General features: G+C 43.6%; 1 protein-coding gene across 2 annotated transcripts in view; it reads left to right on the forward strand.

Moving 5' to 3' along the window:
- The window catches only part of PPP2R2D (protein phosphatase 2 regulatory subunit Bdelta), a 56,788-nt gene that overhangs the window by 20,708 nt on the left and 8,106 nt on the right, over positions 1–27,974 (forward strand). Inside the window, exons 3-7 of one of the 2 annotated variants that reach the window (XM_077126424.1) lie at positions 8,001–8,098; positions 18,885–19,050; positions 19,451–19,563; positions 22,922–23,099; positions 27,178–27,342. In XM_077126424.1, the coding sequence (XP_076982539.1) occupies positions 8,001–8,098; positions 18,885–19,050; positions 19,451–19,563; positions 22,922–23,099; positions 27,178–27,342 (720 nt within the window). Of the gene's footprint in view, positions 1–8,000; positions 8,099–16,612; positions 16,742–18,884; positions 19,051–19,450; positions 19,564–22,921; positions 23,100–27,177; positions 27,343–27,974 lie in introns of those variants that run through there. The other variant, XM_077126425.1, reaches the window with a different exon arrangement.

Raw genomic sequence — 27,974 nt, forward strand, 5'->3', positions numbered from 1 at the left:
TAGTGTCCTTCTTTGTCTCTTTTAACTGTTTTACATTTGAAGTCTAATTTGTTGGATATTAGTGTAGCCACTCCTGCTCTTTTCTGGCTGTTATTTGCATGAAATATCTTTTCCCAACCTTTCACTTTCAACCTATGTTTATCTTTGGGTCTAAGATGTGTTTCCTGTAGACAGCATATAGAAGGATCCTGTTTTTTAATCCTGCTTTTTAATCCATTCTGCCAGTCTTTGTCTTTTGATTGGGGAATTCAGTCCATTAACATTTAGTGTTATTACTGTTTGGATAATATTTTCCTCTACCATTTTGCCTTTTGTATTATGTACATCATATCTGATTTTCCTTCTTTCTACACTCTTCTCCATACCTCTGTCTTCTGTCTTTTCGTATCTGACTCTAGTGCTCCCTTTAGTATTTCTTGCAGAGCTGGTCTCTTGGTCACAAATTCTCTCAGTGACTTTTTGTCTGAGAATGTTTTAATTTCTCCCTCATTTTTGAAGGACAATTTTGCTGGATATAGAAGTCTTGGTTGACAGTTTTTCTCTTTTAGTAATTTAAATATATCATCCCACTGTCTTCTAGCTTCCATGGTTTCTGCTGAGAAATCTACACATAGTCTTCTTGGGTTTCCCTTGTATGTGATGGATTGTTTTTCTCTTGCTGCTTTCAAGATCCTCTCTTTCTCTTTGACCTCTGACATTCTAACTAGTAAGTGTCTTGGAGAACGCCTATTTGGGTCTATTCTCTTTGGGGTGCGCTGCACTTCTTGAATCTGTAATTTTAGGTCTTTCACAAGAGTTGGGAAATTTTCGGTGATAATTTCTTCCATTAGTTTTTCTCCTCCTTTTCCCTTCTCTTCTTCTGGGACACCCACAACACGTATATTTGTGCGCTTCATATTGTCATTCAGTTCCCTGATCCCCTGTTCAAATTTTTCCATTCTTTTCCCGATAGTTTCTGTTTCTTTTTGGAATTCAGATGTTCTGTTCTCCAATTCACTAATTCTAGCTTCTGTCTTTTTAAATCTACCATTGTAGGTATCCATTGTTTTTTCTATCTTTTCTACTTTGTCCTTCACTCCCATAAGTTCTGTGATTTGTTTTTTCAGTTTTTCTATTTCTTCTTTTTGTTCAACCCATGTTTTCTTCATGTCCTCCCTCAATTTATTGATTTGGTTTTTGAAGAGGTTTTCCATTTCTGTTCGTATATTCAGCGTTAGTTGTCTCAGCTCCTGTATCTCATTTGAACTATTGGTTTGTTCCTTTGACTGGGCCATATTTTCAATTTTCTGAGCGTGATCCGTTATCTTCTGCTGGCGTCTGGGCATTTAATCAGATTTCCGTGGGTGTGAGACCCAGCAGGTGAAAGATTTTTCTGTGAAATCTCTGGGCTCTGTTTTTCTTATCCTGCCCAGTAGGTGGTGCTCGTGCTCATCTGTCTGCGGGTCCTACCAGTAAAGGATGCTGTGGCTCCTTTAACTTTGGAAAACTCTCGCTGTGGGGGGGGGGGGGTGTCGCCAGCCGCCGCGGCTTGGGGGAGTGCCTGTCCACCGTTCCCAGCCAGGCTGGGAAGCCACGTGTTTGGAAGGGACCACGGTTGCCGTTCTCTGGGGCTTGGGGATCTCCGATCCAATTCTCCCAGCTGGTCCAGGGTGGTGCGCGTGGTGAGGGGGCGCCAGCTGTCGCGGCTTGAGGGGACCGCCTGTCCAATTCTCCCAGCCGGCCCGGGAAGGAGGGAGGGAGGGACTCCGGCCGCCTGCCGCCCCAGCCTGGGGAAGCCCGCGCCCCTTGGCGATCTCACCGGAGCGGGTTCTCCCAGCCAGTCAGCCGTTCCAGAATGGGGTACACTGTCTTCTTGGTCTCTGTCGTGGCTCCGGGTGCTGTTCTGTATCGTTTCTACTTCCCTAGTAGCTGTTCTGGAGGAGGAACTAAGATCCGCGCGTTTTACTAAGCAGCCATCTTCTCTGGAAGTCTCTAGATTGATATCTTGTTTGACGATTTTCCCCATAAATGTTCCCAACTCTTGGTACCTGGGACATCCTGTCTCCAGTTAGGAGGCAGGAAGTGGGACAGAAAGCCCAGCAAACTTTGCCAGAAAAATTCTCCAGACCATACGAAGTTTAAGGACTGTTTTTCTAAGGACTAATACATCTAATGATTTTTATAATTCAAGATATTACTAGCCATATTTTCGAGTAGTAGAAGTGCGACTAGTTCCCATGCAGATGCAGTATGTTGGTGTTCTGTGTTGTTTTACAAAGAGCACACTGTGTGTCTGAGGGTTCCATAGTTGGAAAGCCGCTCATCCCCCCATCCTTCATCAGGTCTGTGACTGGCTGAGGGGCAGCTCACAAGCCATAAGGAACCAAGGCAGGCTGACCCCCACGGGGCCACACACTGAGGACAATGTAAGTCCCTTTGGTTGCATTTGGAAAAGTGCTATGGCACCGTTCCTAGGTGGCCTTTCAATGAACCCAACACCAGCAGAGCGCCGTTTGTTAGTGGTCCCATGTTCTGCCTGCCGTGTTCGGGCCTATTTGTGGGCTTGAGCACTTTTTGCACCTGTCTGTACATGCGTACACCTGCGGCCTTCTCTTCCAGGTTCCCAGTGAAGGCTGTGCAACCTGCACAAACTGCCGGTGATGCACAGTTCCCCCCAGCTCACGTCCAGGCCTAACCAGTGACTCATGCATATAGTTAAAAAGAAAAATAATACTAAAATTCTTCTATCAGACACCATTGCCTCCTCAGCTTTTCAGCTCTCTCAGTTCCATGTCTCATTTACATAGCTCATTTAATTTTTCCGAAATTTACTTTCCTCTTTCAAAATAATGTACTGCTGACTGTGGACTTCCCATTATGATTATTGATGATTTAGCTTTTTTACTTTTATACCCTCCTACCCCGTAGGTACTCCACCCCCACCAAGAAGAAAGAGTTGAGAGAATTCTATTATGATGCATCAGTATCATGTTGACTCTGTAAATATTGTTTATGGGTGAACTAAAGTATACATTTCTTTTTCACATAAGTTTTTCTGTATTTGCTAGAGTTGATGATTGCCGAATTTTTTGTATGCTTAGTTCTCTTTCTCTGTGCTTTTATTTATTTATTTATTTATTTTTAACAAATACTTCAACGGATCTGCCAGAGATACCTAGCGATCATTTTTCCTGAGCATGTCAAGCAGTCTCTCAGCTCTTCTCTACTCTTGGCTGACCTCTTGGGACCACTTGGCGCTTTCCAGGGACTTCACTGTGGGTGGTGTCAGATCCTGAGTTCCCTTTCCTCTGGTTTAGTCTCTCATTTTGCCAGCAGTGTGCCTTCCGGGAGGCATGTTGTTTTCTTTGCTCTTTGCATGTTTTGAATACGACTTGACTCCTTCCTCAGGCTTACCTGAAATAAGATAAGGTATAGAATCTATGTTGAAGTGTTTTTCCTCAGACTTCTTAATGTCACTGACATTCTGCCATTTTCCTGCATACTGCCTGATGCCATCTGGTTCCCTTCCTTCTTTACGTGACCAGTGTGTTTTCTCTGGAAAGCTCTAGAATCTTTTTCTTCCTCATGAAAGTGCTGCACCGTGCGCTGAGTCCCCCAGTTATGCTGGGCCCACACCAGGCCCCTTCAGCCTGGAGGCTCCCCACATTCTTCAACTCCGACAGACTTGCCTTATTCCTTGTGGTTTTCCCTTGTTTTCCCTGCTGCCTTTCTGGAATTTGTTGCCTGGGTGAATGGACCACTGAAGTTAATCCTGTGATGGTCATTTCTTTCCTGTTGGCCACCTCTTTTTTATGACATTTTATAAATGCAGTTTTATTGAGATGTATTCACACATCATATAGTCCATCCAAACTATACAATCTGTGGCTCCCAGTGTCATCATATAGTTGTGCAGTCTTCACAACCAGTTTTAGAACATTTTCATTACCCCCCCCAAAAATAAGATAAAATAAAAATATAAAAGAAAATCCAAATCCTCCCAAACCTCTTATCCCTGCCCTCAATATTGGTGTGGTACGTTTGTTATTGTTGATGAATGACTATTAAGATGTTACTTTTAATTATAGTCCATAGTTTGAAGTAGGCACATTTTCTCCCAAAAGCCCCTCTGCTCACTATCTCCTTGTAATAGTGCCATACATTTGTTCTAGTTCATGAAAGAACTTTTTCATATTTGTACTGTTAATCAGTCATTATTCACCACAAGATTCACTGTGTTATACATTCCCATGTTTTAACCTCTCGCTTTCCTTCTGGTGTCACACATGACTCTACGCTGCCCCTTTCCACCACATTCACTCACAGTTCAGCACTAAGTGTGCTCACAGAAATGTGCCGTTGTCACCGCTGTCCATTTCCAGATGCTCAACTTCAACCTGATTAAACACTTGGCACATGCATAGCAACCGCTCCCCATTGTCTAGCCTCATTGTCTCCTGGTAGCGTATGTTCTGTATTTTATGTCTACTAGTTTACATGTATAATTAGTTCATATTGGTGAGATCATGAAATATTTGTCCTTTCATGTCTGACTTCACTCAGTGTGATGGCCTCAAGGATCACCCATGTTGTTGCATGAACCAGAACTTCATTCCCTGCTTTCTGGTGGTCTGGGTATATACGGAGCAGCAGAATTGCCGGATGTTAAGGTGACTCTGTACTGAATTTTCTGAGGAATCACCTGTCAAACTATCTTCCACAGCAGCAAGTTCCCAACAGCAGCACGTTCCCAACAGCAGTGAATTAAGTGTTCCAGTTTCTCCACATCCTCTCCCACACTTGTAGTTTCCTGTTTGTTTGATAGCGGCTGCTGAAGAGGTCTTGAGTTGTTTTTCCTCGTCATATCACCTTTTACATTTCAGATAGTGCTTCCTTGCTCTTCTCCTTTCTCCTGGTGCCGTGCTTCTCCCCTCCAGAGCCCCGGGGTATAGCAGAGAGGCAGGCCCCAGAGGCAGCTGCTGAACTGCATCCCTGCCACCCTCTCCCAGCATCTGCTACCTGAGGCCATCTTGGGTTTTCTTTGCTCTGTCCCTGTCGTCTTCTCTGTCAAATAGGGGTAGGAGAAGTTCCAGCTTTGCAGGGCTGTTGGGCTGACCCAGACTCCTGCAAGGTGGTGTTTAGGGTGGTACCGACAACCCAGCCATCCCTCGGCACACCTGGGTGTTGTAATTACAGCTCTTGGTTGCTAACACCTGCACATGCTTCACTGTGCCCTCGTTCTGGAGCCTCTCACATGGCTGACCGCGAGCCACTTGCTCGTGGTAAAGAATGAGCCACTTAGAAGCCGATGGGCAATTGAGAGAACAGGGCACGTCTCAATTGCAGACTTCACTGGGGTTGGTCATTTCTTTGAGGACCTTCAAATGTTTCAGTATTGAGGTCTTTTTTCTCTGGGACTTTTTGGCATTTCAGAGAAGAATCCTGGAGATGGTGGGAATGATAAACTCCTGGCTGACGATGTTTGGGCCACAAGAAATAGGGGTAACTGTGTGCTCCTCCCTCATAGGATTGGGGTTACAGTATCCAGCACTGACTGAATCCGGGTCCACAGACTTCTCACCAGCTCTGTGCCCTCTGGCACCTGAAGAGGGGCCCACTAAGACCCGGGCAGTGCCTTGCGTGCACATAGGTGACAACTGCTTGGGCCCCTCTGCCAGCCACTGTCCATCGCCCAAGGCATCTGTCCAAGTCTCCTCACACTTGCTGCCTCTTCTCTCATCTTGTCGACAAAGACCTTTTTAATTTCCTGACGTTTGGTGGGTGGTGTTGGAGAAGAAAGGAGAGAAACACGTGCAGACTGCGCCATATTTAACTAAGGATCCCTAGAGGACTTCTTAGGGGTTCCTGAGGGTACGACATGACTTCTCAGTTGATAATGGTCTCCGCATTTCAGTAAGCATATTCTCCTTGATCTTGATGACCGTCTTCAGCATGTGGCACTGGCATGCCATGTTGTACAGTTGTAACAATTGTGTCCCGATTATGAGGAGAAATCCAGCATGGGCAGGAGCAAGCGGCACCCTGCAGCCCAGGGTGACCCAGTGCTACCAGGCTGGCTGTGTGTGTCCCCTGGGCCACCCCGCGAAGAGGTGTGAGAGGGACTTTGGCAGCAGTTTGCTGGTTTTGAAAAGGCAGTAGCACTTAGGCTTCTAGTCTACTTTTTAAAAAACAATATCCCTCAGATTAAATTGATGTTAGTAATTTAAACTTTATTGGTTTTATAATTTTGTTGGTCTTTAATTTGTTTATTTTGTTTTTAAAGCTAGTAGAAGCTCTTCAGAGTTTATTTCTCATTTTAGGTTCATACGTATTTACGTAGCATAATGAAAATAATTTTTCAGCACAGGGCAGTCAGTGGGAGTTTCTCTTTTAAAAGCTTCGTCATATTTTAATTAAGTTAGAAAGTCACTGACATAGCTAGAATATCACCCTCTGGGTTCAAATGGCAGATTTAGTCCCTTTTAATCCAAAACAGAATATTTCAATTTCATTTAAACAAATCAGGTTATTGTGAGTAATTTGATTTTAGATGATTCTTCTAACAAGAAGTCTAATCCTTTTCCCAAGTCTTCCTGAAGATTTAAAAAAAGAAAAAAAAATCCCAGGTAATGGAAGTCAGCAGTTAAAAGTCAGCAAACAGCACTAGTGCAATAAGAATTTGTTTTGTAGGTGTTGGCACGGAACCATATGTTGGCAATTACTTGATTACAGTGTTTGTTCAGACCTTTAAGAATTACGTGGCTGGCTGTGGGGGAGCTGTTCAAATTGTGTCACATGGCCAGGAGATGTCCTGGGCATCAGGCCAAGCCTGGACCTTTGCAGATATCCCTAGGAGCCTAGAGGTCCTGTGACTAAAGGGATGTGTCCAATCCACGGTCACAGAAAAAACACTCTTGGGGGTCCCAGTCCAGGCCTGATGTCCTCATTCAGTCAGACGTGCAGCAGCTAAGCTACAGAGTCCACAGTTTTCCTCTGGAGTTCAGAGTTGAACCTGTTCTTTAACATATACAGTCTTCTTTCTGGTTATAGGCCTGGGATATTCTTTGTTGATTTTTTAAATATAACATACAAACACAAACATCCTTACCATACGATCATTCCATTCTTGATATATAATCCATAACTTACAATATCATCACATAGTTGTATATTCATCATCGTGATCATTTCTTAGAACATTTGCATCAGTTCAGAAAAAGAAATAAAAAGAAAACAGCAACAAAATTCATACATACCATACCCCTTACCCCTCCCTTTTATTGATCACTAGCATTTCAGTCTACTAAATTTGTTTTAACATTTGTTCCCCCTATTATGCATTTATTTTTAATCCATGTGTTTTACTCATCTGCCAATAAGGTAGATAAAAGGAGCATGGGATATTTCTTTTGATTCAAATAATCTATCATAAATTCAGATCCATTCCCTCTAGCGAATGGGAGCCAAGGTTTCAGGGCTGCTCATGCCCCAAGGCTTCAGTGCCTCGAAAGGGAGGGCGAAACTACTGTAACTGCTACAATGTTGTTTTGCATGGAAGACAACAAAAGTTAGTACAAACATCATTGAAAAGGGTCTGTTGACAAAAGAATCAGATAAATTTTCAAAGTTAACGCTAGGCTTGCATTATATGGTTAGGAAACATTCTTCTAGGACCATTTTTTTCCCCTTTTATTTGTTTAAAAATCAGTCTTCTGAGACTCTGTCCTATATGATTATATCCAAGCATCCCAGTCCAGATAAATTCTGGTGCTTCCAGACACCAGGCATTGGAATGATTTGAGCAGAACTCATGAATCCACGTGTGGTGGTAGGCCCCAGACAGCAGAACCACAAGGTGGCCCCTGGTAATTGAAAGTTTGCCATGAAAGTTTTGTTTTATTTAGAGAGAAAGTTTGTATGTGTGTATCTTTCTTTTCAGTCCTTTTTTACTGTTTTCTGCTTGTCATTGTGACTCCTCCCTAAATCATGCTCTTGTAAACTGCTTCTTTATCTGTTGGCAGCTGACATCATTTCAACTGTGGAATTTAATTACTCTGGAGACCTTCTCGCAACAGGAGACAAGGGCGGCAGAGTCGTTATTTTTCAGCGGGAACAAGAGGTCAGTGATTTACAGTCCCCAAACCTTTCTCATGTTACTTGTAAGAAAGGAGCAAAATTCTTTTCTCAGTGTTTAATTTCATTTGGATTCAGTTAACCTTAACCCTAACCTTAGGCATATAGATCGTTCTTTCAGAATTATTTAGGAGTGAACAAAGATCCATGTTTCAATTCTGACTTTTCTGCTCAGTACAGAATTTAGAAGTGAGCAAAGAGATCCATGTTTCAATTCTAAGTTTTCTGCTCACTTCCTGTGTGGCTTAACAGCGCCTCCGTCACCAAGGTGGAGTTAGAATCTGCCTTGCCCACATAGGGGCATAAATTCAGATCCATTCCCTCTAGTGAATGGGAGCCAAGGTCTCAGGGCTGCTCATGTCCCAAGGCTTCAGTGCCTCGGAAGGGAGGGCGAAACTACTGTAACTGCCACATAGGGCAGGGCAGCTAGGACCAAATGAAGAATATAGGGAATGGCATTCTCAGTGTATTTGCTTTTATCTGTTAATAATTCAACTGTCTTTATCACTTTACAAGCTGAGTTCTTTTTTCTTTTCTTTTTTTTTTTTAACATGGGCAGGCACTGGCATGGTGAGAATTCTGCCACTGAGCCACCATTGCACTGCCCCCCTTTTTTTTCCCAAGCTGAGTTCTTTTTAGTAAGAATTTTTTTACCTTAAAACTTTGAGGGCTAGCAAATATTAAATAAATATTTTATTATTTTTTATTAATTTTTAATTTAAAAAATACATAACAACTCAGACATTCTTAACAAATGATCACTCTATTCTACATATATAATCAGTAATTCACAATATCATCACATAGTTGCATATCATCATCATGATCATTTCTTAGAACATTTGCATCAATTCAGAAAAGAAATAAAAAGACAACAGGAAAAAACTCGGGCATACCATGCCCCTTACCCCTTTTATTGATCACTAGCATTTCAATCTACTAAATTTAAGAAATAATGTTTTAAAGAAAAAATAATTGAACCTAATTTTTCATAAATCGTCAATGAACCATTGAGTGCCATCTGTGTTCTATTTATTGTATTGGGCATTGGGGACACAAAGATGAAGTACAAAATCCGACAGAGAAAAGTCCTGGTCGTTGTTTTGCCTGATTTCAAGGTGACAACCTCTTGGGTCCTGACTTGGATGACATATGCTTTAGAAGGTCTTTTCATAATGTGGTCCTTTCTCCTCTGTATTTATGATTCATTCTGTGGGGATTATTCAAGAATGTGTGAAAATCAATCTAAAGCATTAATAGTGAAAAGATGCTTCTGTTACTAAGCTTAGTGTCACAAAGCCAATTTTAAAATGATTCATCACATTTCATTTTTTAGGTAGTAGCATACAGTCTCTGAAAGGCTTCCTTTTCCTTGGGAAACCAAGTCCGATTTGGGCACGTTACCCAGGGAGAGCCTGGGGAAAGGTCTGTGCTTCTCTTCTAGTAGCTGTTCCAGCGAAAGCTCACTTGATGATCAAGGGCTTTGGAGGGCTCAGGTGGCCCTGGTGTGCCCAGTCTATGAAGCCTGCTGGGCCAAGGGGGAGCCCAGCCTCTGAAGCAGACCTTCTACACGAACAGGATGGCAGCACAACATGTCCTGGAGACACAGCTTCTGTGCTTACAGATGAGGGCAGCGCGAGCATACGTTCCCTGGCCCTCCTGAGCGAGGGATGGGATGCTGGAGCACACGGGGCTTCCAAGGAGCTGGGAGCCTGCCGATGGGTCTCCCTCATAAGCATTGCTGATGAGGTCATTTCCTTTCTGAGGGGCATTGGAGTGCAGGACAGGTGCTTCTTTTTCAGTTATACAAAGAGAGTGCAAAATAGCACCAGGCCTTGCCAGCTGCCCTTTTATTTCTGGTGTGCCTCTTCAAGTTCTTAATGAGTGTCTGTGAAGGTGCAGGAGATGTAAATGTTAGGTGTCTGTTCCCTGCAGCAATGCCAGGGGTTCTGCCAGGTGTCGTCTTGCCTTTTCCCAAATATATTCATAAATAGGGTCATTTGTCTTTCCCATCAGATTAGAGGGCAATTAGTTTTTCATCTTTTAGTTCCTAATTTTTGTGTTAGAACTTTAGTGCAAAGGCTGGAAAGCTTCCCTTTTGCCTCTTGACCTTCTGACTGCCACAGGATTCCTGCTGCAGTAAATCAGGTTCCCAGGAGTCACTTGGAGGGAGAGCTAGTAGCAGGGGAGGTTGCTTGGCTAAATGGGAAGAGATGTTCAGGGTCATACACCAGTGAGTCATGTTTTAAACCTAATACATCTAACTTCAGACATGAAATTGACTATCCTGAGAGGCAGGCATCTTGTTGGATAATACATTGGGTATCATATCCTATTAAATGCTGTACTTGATTATATTAAGAAACTTATGCAAAGTGTATTAGCTAGGGTTCTCCAGAGAAATAGAATCAGCAGGAGATATCCATTTATATAAAACTTATAAAAATGTCTCACATAACTGGGAGTGTAGAGTCCAAAATCCATACGGCAGGCTCTGAAGCTGACAACTCCAATGAAGGGTCTGGACAAACACCACAGGAGAGGCTCACCAGCCGAAGCAGAAACAGAGAGTGTCTCTTCTGAATCCTCCTTAAAAGCCTTCCAGTCATTAGATTAAGCATCATTCATGCAGGAGACACTTCCCATGGCTGATTATAGATGGAATCAGCTGTAGATATAGCCAACGTGATCATGATTTAATTCTGTGAAATGTCTTCCTAGCAACAGATAGGCCAGCACTTGCCCAACCAAACAAACAGGTACCACCACTTGGCCAAGTTGACACAGGAACCTGACCATGGCAGTCCACCCCTTGTCAACTTGGCAGGTATACACATCACCTTAAACCATGCTTAATTTCTAAATAGAAAGCAAGAAAAGGACAAATTTTTTTCCTCAACTAACAATGCTTTAAATGTCCTGCATACAACTGGAAATGCATTAAATCTTCCCAGAATAGGGTACAAGTCCTTGGGTAATATTCATTCTTAAACCTGATATCTTACAACTTAAATAGTATAACATGAACAAAACAGCATTACAGTCCTCGTTTCTGTAACCAATCACGTGGACGTAGTTCATATTCATCACTACCCTCTTCCACTACCCATTCCATGTTCCCTTTACCCTCAGCAAGCGCTTCAGCTGGCCATGGTTCTTTGCCTGGTGGGGTGACCCAAACCTTCATTCCTGAAGTTTCAGTGTCATCGGTAATCTTGCCTAGATTGGGTTGTTAAAGTTTTCCATTGATTGTAATCACAGGATATGGTAGCACTAAAAGATGCCCTAGGGGATCTCCTGTATCCCAGGAAAACTCTTCTTTACTCCATTATGTAGTTGCAGTCCTGTTTCCCCCTGATAGGGTCAGTCACTCTTGCCAGTAACGTAATCCCCTTCTTGGCTTGTTGATCCAGGGGCATGAGTAGCCCAGAGTGACCAGATGGCAGTCTTAGATTCCAGTTCAATGGAATCGTTGTTGTTTCTCCTGGTGAAAGCACTTCCCCTTTTGGAACTAAAACCTATAGACCAGCAGAGCTCAAGGTCACAGGGGTAGGAAGCAAAAATTTTCCTAGTGGATCACTAGGGGTAATAGTGTGTGGTGCCACTCCCATTTCCAGCCCTTGGTTCCTGGACCCATGAATCCTCGCTATGGGAGAAACAGCATCATATATTGGACACTGATTCAGAGCATACACAGCTTCCTGGAGAACATTATCCCAGCCCTGCAAGGTATTACCACCTAGTTGGCACCGTAATTGAGTTTTCAAAAGGTCATTCTACTGTTCTATCAATTCAGCTGCCTCTGGATGATGGGGAACATGGTATGACCAGAGAATTCCATGAGCATGTGCCCATTCCCGTACTTCATTTGTCATAAAATGTGTTCCTTAATCAGAAGCAATGCAGTGTGGAGTACCATGATGATGGATAAGGCATTCTGTAAGAATGAGTCAGTATACAAACACATCTCTGACCAGTTCTCCTTCCAAGCAAAATGAACAACCAGGTGCACTGCTTGAAGTTTTGCCCACTGGGAGGATTTCCCAGACCACTGTCCTTAAGGGATACCTCAGAAACGGGTTGTAGTGCTGCAGCTGTCCACTTCCGGATGGTCCCTGAATGTCATGTTGAACAATCTAAACCAGGCCCGAGTTTTCTCTTCCTCAGTCAGTTCACTGTAAGGAACTCCACAAGAGGCCATAGCTCTGGTCTGGGAAAGAGAAGGTAATGTGGCAAGAGTGGAGACTGTGGGCATTTGCACCGCTTCCTCATGTAACTTACTTCAGGACCTGCTCTGGCCCTATCTCATATATCTATTATTTCCATTTTATGACGGAGTCCTGCTGCACGGGCCCAACTTTGTGACTTGGTGGGTCAAACAACACCCAGCTCATGATAGGTAATTCAGGTCTCATGGTAACTTGGTGGCCCATGGTTAAGCGTTCAGTTCCTAGTAAGGCCCAGTAGCAGACCAAAAGCTGTTTCTCAAAAGGAGAGTAGTTATCTGCAGCAGATGGTAAGGCTTTGCTCCAAAATCCTAAGGGTCTGCATTATGATTCTCCTATAGGGGCCTGCCAAAAGCTCCAGAAAGCATCTCTATTTGCCACCGACACTTCCAGCACTGTTGGATCTGTTGAATCATGGTGCAAGTGGCAGAGCAGCTTGTCCAGCAGCTGTACCTGTTGTAGAGCCTCCTCTTGTTCAGGTCCCCACTCAAAACTAGCAGCTTTTCTGGTTACTCAGTAAATGAGCCAGAGTAGCACACCCAAATGAGGAATATGTTATCGCCAAAGTCCAAAGAGACCAGTTAGGTGTTATGCCTCTTTTTTGATCATAAGAGGGACCAGATGCAGTAACATCCTTCACCATAGAAGGGATGTTTAGACATGCCCCACACCACTGGACACCTAGAAATTCTACTGAGGTAGAAGGCCCCTGTATTTTTGTTGGATTTATCTCCCGTCATGTGGCACGCAAATGCCTTACCAGTAAGTCTAGAGTAGTTGCTACTTCTTGTTCACTAGGTCCAATCAACATGGTATCATCAATATAATGGACCAGGGTGATGTCTTGTGGGAGGGAGAAACTATCAAGGTCCCTGCGAACAAGATTATGACATAGAGCTGAAGAGTTGATATACCCCTGAGGTAGGACAGTGAAAGTATATTGCTGACCTTGCCAGCTGAAAGCAAATTGTTTCTCTTGGTCCTTACTAGCAGCTATTGAGAAAAAAGCATTTGTTTAGCTGCATACCAGGTACCAGGGGATGTACTGACTTGCTCAAGCAATGATACTACATCTGAAACAGCAGCTGCAGTTCGAGTTAACACCTGGTAAACTTAAGATAATCCACTGTCATCCTCCAAGACCCATCTATTTTCTGCACAGGCCAAATAGGATAGTTGAACGGCAATGTGGTTGGAATCACTGCCCCTTTCATCTTTCAAGTCCTTAAGAGTGGCAGTAATCTCTGCACTCCCTTCAGGAATCTGGTATTGCTTCTGATTTACTGTTTTGCTAGGTAGGGGCAGTTCTAGTAGATTCCACTTGACCTTTCTCACCATAATAGCCCTCACTCCACGAGTTAGAGAGCCAATGTTGGGATTCTGCCAGTTGCTCAGTATGTCTGTTCCAATTATGCATTCTGGAACTGGGGAAATAACTACAGGACAGGTCCAGTGGGCCCTGGACCCACTGTGAGACGGACCTAAGCTAAAACTCCATCAGTCACCTAACCTCCATAAGCCCCCACTCTGACTGGTGGACCAGAGTGACATTTTGGGTCTCCTGGAATTAATGTCACTTCTGAACCAGTGTCTAATAATCTGCAAAATATCTGATCATTTCCTTTTTCCCATTGCACAGTTATTCTGGTAAAAGGCTGTCGGTCTCCTTGGGGAAGGCTTGGAGGAAGATTAACAGTATAAATTTGTGGCAGTGTAACAGGGTCCTAACCCAGATGGACTTGACCTCCCCCTCATTCAAGAGACTCTAGATCTGTAAACTGTCTCAACTCTGGAAATCGATTAAGAAGCCGTGACTCTCTGTTTTTGTAATTCAGGTTAGACTTCTGTTCACTTGACCTAGAAGTCTTGTTTATACAGCTCAAGCAAGAATTTAATAGGCTGCCCATCTGTTTTACTTCTGGTTACCCGTGGTTTATTAGCCAATGCCACAAGTCTCTGTGAGTCAGATTATTTTGACTCCTGCTTTGATACTGTCTTTTATGATAGCCACGTCCACCCTGTCTTTGGTGATTAAGTGCTGCCACCTGGCTTCTGCCAACTCGGGATCCTGTCATCCCCATTGTGTTTAAGGATTCCAGCTCTGTGACAGCAGTTCCCACAGTAATATCTGACCTACAGAGAAGTGCAGCTACAGAGCTCTTCAGAGATGATGGCTAGTCTCACAATTTGTTTCTCACAGTTCTGGTAAAGGTGCATCCTCCAGACATTCCTGGGGTGTAAGAGCAGGCTTTGCATGATAAATCCACTCTAACATTCCAATCTCTGCCTCTGGATCCCCTCATCCACATTATACCAGGGCAGCTCTGGCGTTTCAACCTCAGGTAATGTCAGCCACCTTTTGATCCATGTTTCAGTCAGCCATCCAGTTAATACCTTTTCTAACCCCTTGAGCTATAACATTGAATGCAGAATCTCTTCTTAGTGGGCCCATATCAATAAATTCAGCCTGATCCTGCTTTATATTCCCCCCACCATTATCCCACACCCTTAAAATCCATTGCCACACATATTCCCCTGATTTTCGTCTATATAAATTGGAAAACTCACACAGTTCTTTTGGAGTATAACAAACCTCATTATGTGTGATGCTTTGTACCTCACCTTTAGAGGCCTGTTGGGACTTTAGTGTAGTTATAGGTCTGGAAGAAATGAGGGGTAGTGGGGGTGGGTCATGAAAAGAATTAGAAGTGTCTTCCAAGCCATTTGCTTCAGGGCCTTCATTTGCAGTTTCATCTGTTGAAACATTAATCACTCTAGGGCTAATCCCTTCAGGTGGAGGTTGGGTGGCCAGCTTCTCAAGGCAGACTGGCGGTGGGGGCTATGTCCTCAGGGCAGACTATTACAGGGTTATCTCAAGAAGACTCAGCATGGCCGAGGGTTTCAACCTCTCTACCAACATCATTATCAATCCATATGTCACCATCTACTCCTTTCCAATCAGTGCTCTCACTTTAACAGCACATACTTTAACTGCAGGTGGTACTTTAACAATAAGATTCTGAGTTTGATTTTCGGAGCTCTCAGGTCTACAGCTACAGGAAATAAAATTTTCCTTCAGGACACTCATAAAAACATTTACATCTGTCAGAGCGTAAGCTTCTCATTTGAAGCCTTCAGCCCATCCCTTTCATTCATTGATGTATCCAGTGTATCTAACAACTAGCAGCCAATAGCTCTATACTTACTATTTCCACAAAACTCCATAAAGGTGTCAAGTACGGTATCCCCCAGAGCCTGGATTTGTACAAGCGAAGCATTCGAAGACTCCAGTGGTGATATTTTGACTATCTCTTGCCATCTCACCCCATGGATTGGCAGCATAATTCTGGCAGGAATCAAAGTCCTTAGTGCCTTTGAGTCCAGTCATAGTAGAAACCATTCATGAAAACCCATTTTTAAGATTCTATTTCTTAAGAACCACGCCACTCTCGGTACTAAGCTATATTAGCTAGGGTTCTCTAGAGAAACAGAATCAGGAAATATCCATGGATACAAAATTTATATAAGTGTCTCACGTAACCATGGGAACAGAGTCCAAAATCCACAGGGCAGGTTGTGAAGCTTATGACTCCAGTGAAGGGTCTGGATGAATTCCCAGGAGAGGCTAGCTGGGTGAAGCAGGAAGAGAGATTGTCTCTTCTGAATCCTCCTTAAAAGGCTTCCAGTGTAGATTAAGCATCACTCATTAAAGAAGAAACTCCCCTTGGCTGATTACAAATGGAATCAGCTGTGGATGCAGCCATGAGATCATGATTTAATTCTGTGAAATGTCCTCATAGCAACAGGCAGGCCAGTACTTGCCCAACCAGACAGGCAGGTACCACCACCTGGCCAAGCTGACACATGAACCTCACCATGACAGGAAGTGACCACTCCATATCCCTAAAGTTGTTTAAATTTGGTAAACCCAGTTAACTGCAACTTGTCAAACCCAGGTCATCTTATTTTTCCATGTTTTTCTTTAATATTTTGGATAACATAAGAAAGGCTCTTGTGTTCTACCTTCTTCTCAAATACCTAACGTCTGAGAGGAGTTTTATGTTTTAAATATATTTAACTTTGATTTTGGTCAGTATTTTTAGTTGTTGCCATGTGTATTACCCACTGTTAACTTGAAATTTTTCCTTGTGAATATAATAAATTATTCAATAGTTGTAAGTTGTACACTATTTAATAGCTAATATTAATTATTGATTTCAAACTATTATTAGTAAGGTGTCCTGTCCTTGTCAGCTATGTAAAAGGGAGAGTTGCTTTCATGGAGATGGAGGCAGCACCATAGAAGGCAGCAGTGAAGCAACTCCGGTGTCGCAGCTGCCACTTGACCACCATAGCTCTCAGCTTGGAGCTGCATGGAGATGTCAGAGCTGTCAGAACGTGGGGTAGGTGGTGTCTAAGAGGCGGTGAGGCAGGGAGGATTGCTAAGGGCCAAGGCAGTGCCTGGCCAGAGTGTTGAAGATTCAGGGTGAAGAAAGAGCTGGGTCATTTAGGAGCCGTGGCACAGTCCCGGCCATGCAGAAATGGATAGGAAGGGCAAGGAGAAGCCTCATCTTCAAGCTGGTTCTCCTCTCGCTACAAGAGAACCCTCTGTCCAAATTAAGTCTAACAGGGAAGTCAAGTACATGAGACTCGAGAGGTTCCCTGCTCTCAGTCTCAGCTGTACAGATCACCTGTGACCTGTGTGTTGGGGCGCCCAAGCCTGTGGCTCCAAACCTCTCCACAGAATCATTTTTTAATATTCTATCCAGTTACATCAGCAATCAGCTTGTCTGAATACAAAGTCACTGTTGGGCCAACATGTGCTCTCCACCCTTGGACTTCCCTCGTGTCTGCCCTGTGCCCAGGACCTCAGGCTCGTAGCCCCACCTCTGACTTCTCTCCACCACCTCTGACTCCTTCCTCTCCACCACCTCTGACTCCCTCCTCTCCACCACCTCTGACTCTGACTCTCTTTCCTGCTCTCAGTTGAGTCCCACTCAGAGCCCCTCCTCTCCACCTTTCTGTTGTCCCCCCTCACTGAAGAGGCCTACTCTGCCCAGGCCGGTGCAAGAGCTCAGGGTGTTAGGGAAGGGCTAAGGGGAACAGGTTCTTGGAGGGGCTGGAGGTTGATTTTTGGATTTCAGAGTTCAGGGCAGTAACTCTCCACCCTCCCACGCCCGAGTAAGGAGCATCTGTATTAGTTCTCTGGAAGAAACAGCCAGGGGGGGCCTGTCTGTTTCTGTGCTGCTAGTTTTCTTTGTGGATAAACCTCACCTCTTACAGCATGGAACTAACTTGTTTCTACAGATTTTTCTTTTTATATAATTTGTTTTCTTTTTTCTCATCCGCACATTAGTTAGAGCTACCCGCAGGTGTGTTGTACCTTTTTTGTAGAGAGGAGGGGCTGTTAACAAAGGTAGAGTATGTAAACTCCATTAACCTCCCATGCAGGCTGCGGAGCTCAGCTTGAGTCCAAGGAATACAACCAGCCTGATGAAGTGAAGAGATAGTTTTTTGGGGTTTTCTCATAGTATTTTACCTTAATACAGAAATCTATGAAGTATCTAAATACTTTGGCACACATGCTAGAGGAAATCGTAAAAGATTTTACATCTTGATTATAGAGCAAGAATTAAACAAAATACTGATATCTCTGGTTTTTAATTGTGACATTTAGTATTTCATATAAAATTTCATTTTAGACATAGAAGATTTCAGGGATATAGAAATATATCTGTGTACTCACTACTGAGATTTATTCCTTTATTATAAAAGAAAATCAAGCACGGCAGGTAGAGACGAAGCTTGTACTCCTGCCCCATTTTATTCTTCCACTTTTCTTCCTTGATCTTACTTTATTCTCCCTCCATTACAATTTTGATCACAGTTTTGAAAATGGTGTCTTGTTTTCACAGGCATGTTTTGTCTGCTCTGATTAGTTTATAAAACTTGCGTGTGTTAGATGTTTACATGAGATACTTTACTGTGGTATCTTTGTGCCACTCGTTTTTCCAACTCAGCATTGTAAGGTTTGTCTGTTTTAGTTCCGTGGAGTTCTAGTGTATTTACTGTAACTGCTGTCAGTCTTCATTGTGTGCCTGCCACTCGCCCTTCTCCAGTTCTTGTGACATATGCATGGTCCCCAGTCCTGCCATCACAGGTGCAGCTGAGGTGCTCGACCTTGGCCTCCCCCTCCTTGAGGACCTGGGCACCCCTTCCCTGAAGCCCTAGCTTGGCAGACCCTGGGACCCCTCGCAGCTGCCCACAGCACAGAAATGCTTGCACAGGCCTGTGTTCCAGCAAAAGTTGGTTTAAAAGCAGCCACTGACTTTGGCCTATCTGCTCTAGAATGGAAGAGAAGAATTGGGAAATAGTCTTTGTTATTCCAGCTAAATTAATTCTGAGTTTCATGTGTTTATTTTTTTTGGCTCAGGATATCTGTAACTTTTAGGCATGAATGTGTCCATTTGACAGTCAGATAGTTAGCACCAGGACTTTCTCTACACTGAAGTCTGTTCATCACACAGCTGTCCTGTTCTCTTGCAGAATAAAAGCCGCCCTCATTCCAGGGGAGAGTATAATGTTTACAGTACCTTTCAAAGTCATGAACCAGAGTTTGACTATTTGAAAAGTCTAGAAATTGAGGAAAAAATTAACAAAATTAGGTGGTTACCTCAACAGAATGCTGCTCATTTTCTACTGTCTACAAATGGTAAGAACTTTTTTTAAAGTAGCTATTTGATTTAGGATTTTATTTTTAATTTTTTCTCCGTGTGTCTTCTTCTTCATTTTAGCCCTTTCTAGAAGAACTTTGTGGAAGAGTAAATTATCTGCTAGGAAGCAAATGATGTTTGGATTGAAATCTCACAGTATGCAGAAAAACAAACAAAAAACTAAGCTAAATAACCCCCACGATAACAACATTAGTCTATTCTACGTAGATTTCTGTTTCTGTATCATCCAAAGTGTTCAGCCGTAATTGGAAATGTCAGTGTTTAAAGACCTTTGCTTTATGAATCAACATAAAACTTTAAGGTTTGCTAATATAATAATTATAGTGCCACGTGTTAGGGTCTTCCTTTTAATATGAATACTGAGGTTTCTATTTGCAGATAAAACTATTAAATTATGGAAAATAAGTGAACGGGATAAAAGAGCAGAAGGCTATAACTTGAAAGATGAAGATGGACGACTTCGAGACCCATTCAGAATTACAGCACTACGGGTATGCCTTGAATTTTTTTTAAACTATCCCACAGCAAAAAATAAATAACAAGAACAATAACAAAATAAAGCTGTCACTAAATTAAAAACAACATATTACTGTGTACTGCCCATAGTATTTATTTGATGTTCTTTGCATGCAGTAATAAATTCATTTGTTAGTTGTAATCATTAAACCATCTTGAGATAGTAGCAACAAAATAAAATAGGCTTTCCGCACATGAATGAATGATCATTATTAAATAAATAATGTCCCCCGTCATTTTCAGAAATGAATAAATGATGCTTATATCAATTGTTTAGAGAATATTAAGTAGAAATCTTGTGATATCTGCTTTCTTTATTCATGAAAGTCATCTGCAGTGATAGCATCATTATTATGTATATGTGTTAAAAATGGCATTACTTCTATTTTCATAAAAGCAAAAGGCCACCCACTATCCTTAGAAAATTCAGTAATACATAAGGAAAAAAACAAAAATTTAATTTCATGACAGAAATATTTCTAAATTTATCAGCTACTTTTCCCTCTTAAAGTTCAGAATAGCACATTGATAGGGTGGATGTCCAAATGGAATTGCGAACCCTTCCCAAGATGAAATGTCAGAGGTTATAAATCGAAAGATAAGCTCTGGATTTGTGATGTTTTAATCAAATCCTCTCATTTAAGTAAGGAAAATTCTCAGGTTTCAGAATCCTTGGGATTTTCTCCTCTTTCCTTGTCAGTCAGTCCATTAGCATTATTGCTTCTTTTTTGTTAAATTCTTCACTCCATTTTTGGTACCTCCAACTTCAATATGCAATGACTGTATTAAATCAGTTCTCATACCTAGATTTTTTCACATTTTGAGATTTTTAATGTCTGTGAAATTGATACAACTTTGAAATCTCGATGTCTTATAATTGGCTTAGTGGTACACACAATTGATGTGTCTTAAATTAGATGAACTATGGTGGAAGGAGGTCAGATAAATTTGAGTCAGCCCATAGATGCCTGGTCTGATGTGGGGCTGGGGAGGTGCTACCAGTTCCAGAGGCTTCCCTTGGGCAACACTGCCTCCCAAATGAGCATGGCTGCTGAGGGTGGGTGAGATTCGTGAGGTCAGTGAATGCTGGGACCTCTGCCCCCCCACCCGTAGAGGAAGACATAGTGCACAATTCACATTGGAAGCTGAGGTGCCCCAAAGAAGATCGCTGTGTTTAGAAACCGGTGCTTGCCACCTTTGCACCTCACGCTGGTGACCTGGGGGCACTCACTCGGCCCAGAGAACAGTGGTTTGCTTCCATGACATTTCCTAACCATTCTGGGGGGTCGAGGGGGCTGAGAGAGCAGGTGCCCAAAGTGGAGCTGACAGCCCACCTGGCAGTCCCGTCCTTAGAGGGTTGTGGCGGGTGCACATCCCCATGGAGAGGTGCAGGGTGGAGCAGGACCCTCCCCAAACCACATAAGTTGATGTGATGTGATGACATTTTTCCACTGGGCTAATGCCCCCAAAAATGCTGTGTAATTTCCTCAAATCTAGTTTATAGAACTGTAATTTGAACCAAAAGCCTGGAATATGCACATACTGCTGCTTTTGTGTCCCTGGATTGGTGGTGAAATTTTGAGATTAATCACGTCTAGCAACAGTCACACTAATTTAACAGTTATCAACACCTAAACCGCTAATTTTAACTAGATGTGTCATGGAATGGACAAGTTCATGGGGTGCAGTGAGGGCTGGACAAAAGTCTGTGTCCCTTGTGTCTTCCATCCTGCCACTGCCCCACCTCCTGGCCTGCGTGCTCACATGCCCACCTACACTCTCCTCCAGATTCCACTTGAGGTCAGACTGCAGGCCAGAGTGCCCCAGTCAGTCCCACCTCATCGCCATGGCACGCACATGTCTAGTCTGGGAAACTCCATTCTGTTGGGCCCCATCTTGGGTTTTGGACACACCTGCTTTTATAGTTACTAAAATGAAACTAGTCTAAACCCTGAGAGAGGTGTGGTTTCATCCTGAGCGGTTCTGTGAGCCCTGGGTGGTGGAAGCTCAGAGTTGGTGACCGCCTCTCCTGGGGGTTCAGGACCGTGTTTGAGCTCCAGCCTGAGTTCAAATGTGCTGTTACTTGTCTGGATTTAGCTGGGTAACAGTCAGAGATTTTGCTGTTTTTAATCATTTTGTTCTTCTCAGATTGTTTTAATACCAGAAAAGAAATTGACTAAAAGAAGGAATTTCTATTATATGTATTGCAGTGGTCGTATTTTCTGATGAATTGGAATCTTGCTAAAGGATTAATGTGTGTGCATCGAGCCCTGTGCGTGCTGGCTCTTCCTGCTCTAAAGAATGCAGTCTCAGTTTAAATGAGGGAAGGGTTTCTGTATACCTTCTCCCAAGTTCATTTTTACAGAATTTCAGCTAGAGAAGACAAAGTTGAGAGGTTTCCTGCTCTCCCTTTTGATTTCTAATTACAAAACCTAAATTTTTGTTTTATTTTTAAAGCTGCATTTTATTCTTGCTAGTCTGGGATGCATGTGTTTTATTCTCACATTGGAACATTTTTTCCTAACTGGTCAACCTGAGTGAAATAACCTTTTCACGGCTGCATGCTATCGCCTGGATTGGCCTTGTGCTCCCTCTAACTGGTGCTTGGCTCCCACCTCTGCCACCTCTCCCACCTCTCCCACCTCTGCCAGTGCAGCCTTTGTTCCCTGGGCCTCCTGACTGCAGCACTCAAGTTGGGTGTGGGGTGTGGGCTTTGGCCTTTTTTTTTTTTTTTCGCTTTTTATTGAAGTATAATATACATACAAAAAATGCAGAGAGCTTTCACCATTGAATGCACCCCTGTAGCCAGCACCCAATCAAGAAACAGCATCATCTGTTCCAGGCTCTCTCTTGTGCACTCTTCCAGAGTATTTTCAGGGAGAAACAAACCACTGCCAAAGGGAAACCAGAAGGTTTGCAGTCCCAGCTCTCACTTTGGAGGGTTCCAGTTTCAGGGAGGGGAGCAAGGTTGGAGTCCTCACGGACCTGGTGGGGAGGCTCTGTGTCTGGTGTCTCTGTCGTGACCCACCGTCTAGACTGACAGGAGCAAAGCCTTGTGTGGGAGCCTTGGGGTGCCAGTCTGTCTTCATTTCCTCAACAAGAACACATTAGCCTTAGCAGCGGAAACCAGGGGAGAACTCTGTTGCATAGATGCCATTTCATTTGGTAGTCTTATTAACAGGTCTGTCTGTTGGTTCTTTTGAGGAGTGCCTGTATAAAACTGTTACTTAATTGTGAGTATAGATTTATTCCTTTTTTGATATCTACTGTAAGTGCTCTGATTTTATGCTGCTGTGGTCTTTGTTTTGAATTCCTATTTCCTTCCGTTTTTAGGTCCCAATATTGAAGCCCATGGACCTTATGGTAGAAGCAAGTCCACGTCGGATTTTTGCAAATGCTCACACGTATCATATAAATTCCATTTCAGTAAATAGTGATCATGAAACATACCTTTCTGCAGATGACCTGAGAATTAATCTCTGGCATTTAGAAATCACAGATAGAAGCTTTAGTATCCTTTAAGCGGCATTATTCTTAGGATTCTTGTTCAGATAGTCTCGTGTATCTGTCCTCCTGTAGCTCAGATTCTCATCTTTCAAATATGGTTTGCTACATGATAGCCTATAAGTTCTCTAGTTTAAAGTGTTCGTAAAAATACAAACATCCCCGTATGTCTGGGGAAAGTTCTCTTATAATGGGACTGTCCTGAGGTCCAGACCCTCTGTTTCCTAATAGGTTGAATTAAAGGCAATTTTAAAGATATATATTTGAAATTTAGTATTGAAATTACACTATTGAACATTTTTTTCTTAACTTGTTGTAGATAATAGAACAGACAGTATTGGCTTAGACTGGATTGGTGTTCACCCACCCTGAGAATTCACTGATGATAGGAAAACTCTGTTAGAAGATGAGACATTTAAACAATTATCAAAGAAAGAATCATCTTTTTTGTAATATTGAAGATAAGGGTCCTATTATTTTTCAAATGAAAGTCTGAATATGGCTAGCTAATCTCAAATTGAAAGAATTAACTGATTTGTCCAGAAAATCAGTGAGCACCATGATATGTATGTATCAGATGGCTGTGGTCAGATCTTCCTCATTTCAGAATGATGTACAGTCGGGCAGAGTTGGGAAATAGGATTACAATAGTACATCCCTGTGCTAAGATTTTATTAAGGATTTTACTTTCATAAATCTTACAAAGTTAAGTGTATATGACTTTTTAAGTTCTAGTATTTCACACTCAATTTTTACTGATTTTGCTGTACTTTCACTTAATTTGTGGGAAAAAAAGCATTTTAAGACTGTTCATTCTCTACGTAGCTGTTGAGAGGGAGGAAACCGTCGTAGTGGACGCTGGAACGTGCTTGCTTTGGGAAGCATCGGTGCTAGTGAGCAGACTGCTGTTTCTGTTGTTCTGTCTGTTCTTTTTTTTGGCTTTGGAAAACTGCCAGATTAGGTAGTTTACACTCACTGCTCCTGCTTTCTCTCTTTATTGTCCTTAAACCCCTCTATTTTTCATAATTCTTTCTTCTGATAATAATAATCATTTTGGAAAAAATTCAAGTAATTTCAAAGAAGAAAAATTCTCCCCCTTTTAATCCTCCTTCAGCGATAACCGTTATGAACAGTGTGCCTGTCCTTCCAGACTTGTACATGTGTATCAGCCTGTTTATTTTAGAAACACAAAACCGGGGTCCTCCTCCTCACTGAGATGCTGGGTTCCCTGGGACTCCGGCCAGATCCCTGCATTCCCTTCCAGGCCCTTTTACTCCTCTGTGAAAACGAGGTGTTGGAATGCGCCTCCCTGGACTGCTGCTGTAACAAGGTCGGGGTAAACAGGTGTGACCTCTTAGCACGCTGCTTGGCGCTCAGGGATAAGCCCCTCTTATTAAGCCTTGTTTTTCCTAATATATTATGACTGCCGTTCCACATCCATAAAAATAAAAATTTACTTGTCCACTCCTTAAAGGTTTTATTGTGGTAACATACACATAACAAACTTTCCTATTTTAATCACTTTCGAGTATGATTCAGTACCATTAATTACATTCATCCATGACCAAAACTGTTCCATCACACTTGTCTGCTTAGATAACTGCATGAAACATGGCCCATTCGCTTACTTCCTACCGTTGATAGGATTATCAATGGATTATCTCCAGCCTGCAGTGGTTCAGTGACCATCAGAGTCCACACGTCTCTGTGCACATTTGTTAACCTAAACCCTCGGCTTTTGTGGGGTTTTAAACTGTGGCCCATGTCTGTGTTGGCGAGCTCTTCCTGATGGGAGGGCAGCCCGCATCAGTCGCGGTGCTGGAGCATTACTCTAAGGAAGAAAAGGCTTTTTCTTAATGAGACCAAAATAAGAGCAGGTTCTTACTACTTTAGACTATCTTTTAATTCAGTGTCCATTTTTGTAAATTGCTTTGTTCTGTCCTTTGTCATCTTTTTCCTGTCAGGAAGCTCATTTTTTTCTTTATGTTTTGTGAGAATTCTAATACATAAAGGTTTTTTTTTAATATGGTCTTTTTTTCCTTTGTTTTTTTTTAATTTTTGCCCTTGTGATCATGCCTAAAGTGGCCTTCCCAGTAGCCAAGATCATGAGACACATACAATTCCATATATTTACCTGTAACTATTACAATTTTCGAATACCTTTGATCCACATTCATGTGAGATGTGGGACCTAATTGTACTTTCCCCTCATGGAAGCCAGTTGCCCGGTGCTACTTGTTGAACAAGCCTCTCCTTGCATCGTAGATTTGAAATGGTCCCTTGGGTTGATTCTCAGTCCCACTGTACTTATGGACCTTCTCTGGATTTGCTACTCAACATCACTGACCACACTTTTAATTATTGTAATTCTAGTACCTTAGTGCCTTTTGAGATCCAGAGAGGCAGACCCCCTCATTTTTATATTCTCGATATAATAAGTAGAAGATAATTATTTATATATAAGACATAAAAAGACACTAACAAACATGTCCTTCCCATCCAGTTTAAGAAAAAGAGCATTAGCAGACCTCTGCCTCATGGGTAACTCCAGTCCAGTTGTTCTTCTCCCCCTTCGAGGTAACCACCATTCATGGATGATAGTCCCACTTTACACTCAAATTGGCAATAAATACATCCTCCTGTAGTTTTATTTCCATTTCCTGGGTTACTGGTGAGGCTGAGTGCATGCGTGCCTGTGTGTGAGCTTTCCAGGTGCCAGGCGGTGGTGCCCATTATAGGGAGAGGCAGAGAGAAAAGGCTTCCGAGCAGAGGGTACAAAAGAAATGTGAATGACGGTATCTGGTTTTAGTCTCCCTAGATTTGCCACATTTGGGGATGACTGAGGGTTTACAGCAAGCTGCTTTCCTGGGTGGGCATGGGGAAGGGAGAGCAGAGGAGGGCCTAGAAGGAACTGGTGCCTGGGGAGCAGAGGCAGAGGGGCCACAGGCAAGGCAGTCTGCAGCAAGGGGGAAGGTAGGGCTGAGTGACACCGCCCCTCAGGGCCCTGGCGCTAGGCCAGCCACAGTGACACCTGTCGTGGGCTCTGCCTGCCTTGCTGACATTGCTCCTCACACCTGTCCTTGTGCATCCAGGGATGGCCACTCGCTGGTGTTGGCCCCTCCAACAACTGGGTGTGCCGTATACCGTATACTGCTTATTAGCTCCTTACTAGCTGCGCGGCGGCCCCAGCTCGGCCATTTGGGCAGCTTGTGTGCTCTCTGGGTACTGTTTTCCTGAATCCTCTCTTGGGTCTTTCCCCATCCTCTTTGTTTTCTCTCATGTAAGTGCTGACCAACCTCACCTGAACCCACAGGAAGGTCTCTTATCTCTCTCTCTCTGAAGGTTCTCTCTAGTATTCGGTGCTGGGGGCTGAACGGCCTCAGCTTTCTTGGGCACCCAGCTCTGGAGTCTACCAAACTCAGCCTGGGTTCCCCACGCCGTGCAGCATCCAAGGGATACACCAGGCAGCAGGTGCAGCAGTCTCGGCCCTTCCCTCCCGTAACCCCAGTGTCTTGAGCCCTGGTTTCGCATGGTTTGTCTTTTTGTTAGTTGCTTCTGCTGAAAGGGTAAATCTGGTCCCTTCTACTCCGTCTTGGTTCAAAGTGGAGTTCTACCCTTGGTTTTTGAACTAATTTCTATGGTTTGTCTTCTTTCCTGGGTTAAGACTCTAGAGTCAGCAGTGAGCTTTCTTTCTGTCAGGTACCCTACTGTGGTGCTGTTCTCACTGCTCAGAACACATCCTTGCTGTCACATAGTTGAACAGTCTTCTGGAATTTGGCAGTGTTCTTGTGTTTAATTATTTACTATTTGGAGTGTGGATTTTTTTGCACAGAGGGGTACTTGCTTGCATTCCTTTTCCTGTCATTAGCATGCCATCACCTGTGCAATATCTGTTACTAAAATCTTGGAGCATTAGTCAGGGGCAGAAAGGCTTAGGTGGTGTTGTGTTGTCTGGGCGTAGCCCCCAGCCAGACGCATTGCCGCAGTCTCCGGGGTGTGCCGATAGAAATCCCCACCCTCCAGTGTGGCGACTCGCCTCACACCTGGCATCCGAATGGGTGCTCTTTGCCTTGACGATGCCCCAGACATCGTGGACATCAAGCCAGCCAACATGGAGGAGCTGACGGAGGTGATCACTGCGGCCGAGCTGCACCCGCGCCAGTGTAACGTGTTCGTCTACAGCAGCAGCAAGGGCACCGTCAGACTCTGCGACATGCGCTCTTCCGCCCTGTGCGACAGGCACTCCAAGTGTAAGGGCCCACGCTTCTCAAACCCAGCCCCCAGCTTCGCTCCAGGTCCATGTGCCTGAGGTAGCTCAGAGGGAAGGGAGGCCCTTCTCCTTGCCTCAAGCTGGCTGAGCACGAGGACCCTGGGCTCCGTTTTGGGGTCAGGTGGGGTACTGGACTGGTTGCTGAGAAAAACTCAGGAGAAAGGGCTTCGCCACCAAGAAGGTGGTTAGAGTCTTTCTGAAAATTGTCATTCAGTTTCTCCACAAGCAGATCATGACAATTAATGTTAAAGATGAAATTCCTTTTTCCCCGACTGGCTTTGATGGGTGGAAAGACCTGTCACTCTGGCAGCTTTGTGGGCTGTTGAACACCCCAAGACCAGGGCCCCTTTCCTCGATACCCCGAAGTACCTGTGTGCATTGTCATGAAATGCCCCTTACAGCCTCCCTGTGGTGGCCAGTGAGGGGCAGGCATCTGCTGTGGCCTGGGTGTCGTAGGGGCAGGGCACAGATGTTCAGTGGCCGTGGCCCTCCTGGGAGGCGGTGGTTCTTAACCAGGATGCACTTAGAGGGCCCTGAGGAGCTTTCTCAGTCACCGCCACCAGGTTCTTCCTAGGAGCTCCTGGCTCCAGGCTGCGTCTGGATGTCTGTTTC

Source organism: Tamandua tetradactyla, chromosome 13 (assembly GCF_023851605.1).
Source record: "Tamandua tetradactyla isolate mTamTet1 chromosome 13, mTamTet1.pri, whole genome shotgun sequence".
In the NCBI taxonomy this organism is placed as follows: Eukaryota; Metazoa; Chordata; class Mammalia; order Pilosa; family Myrmecophagidae; genus Tamandua; species Tamandua tetradactyla.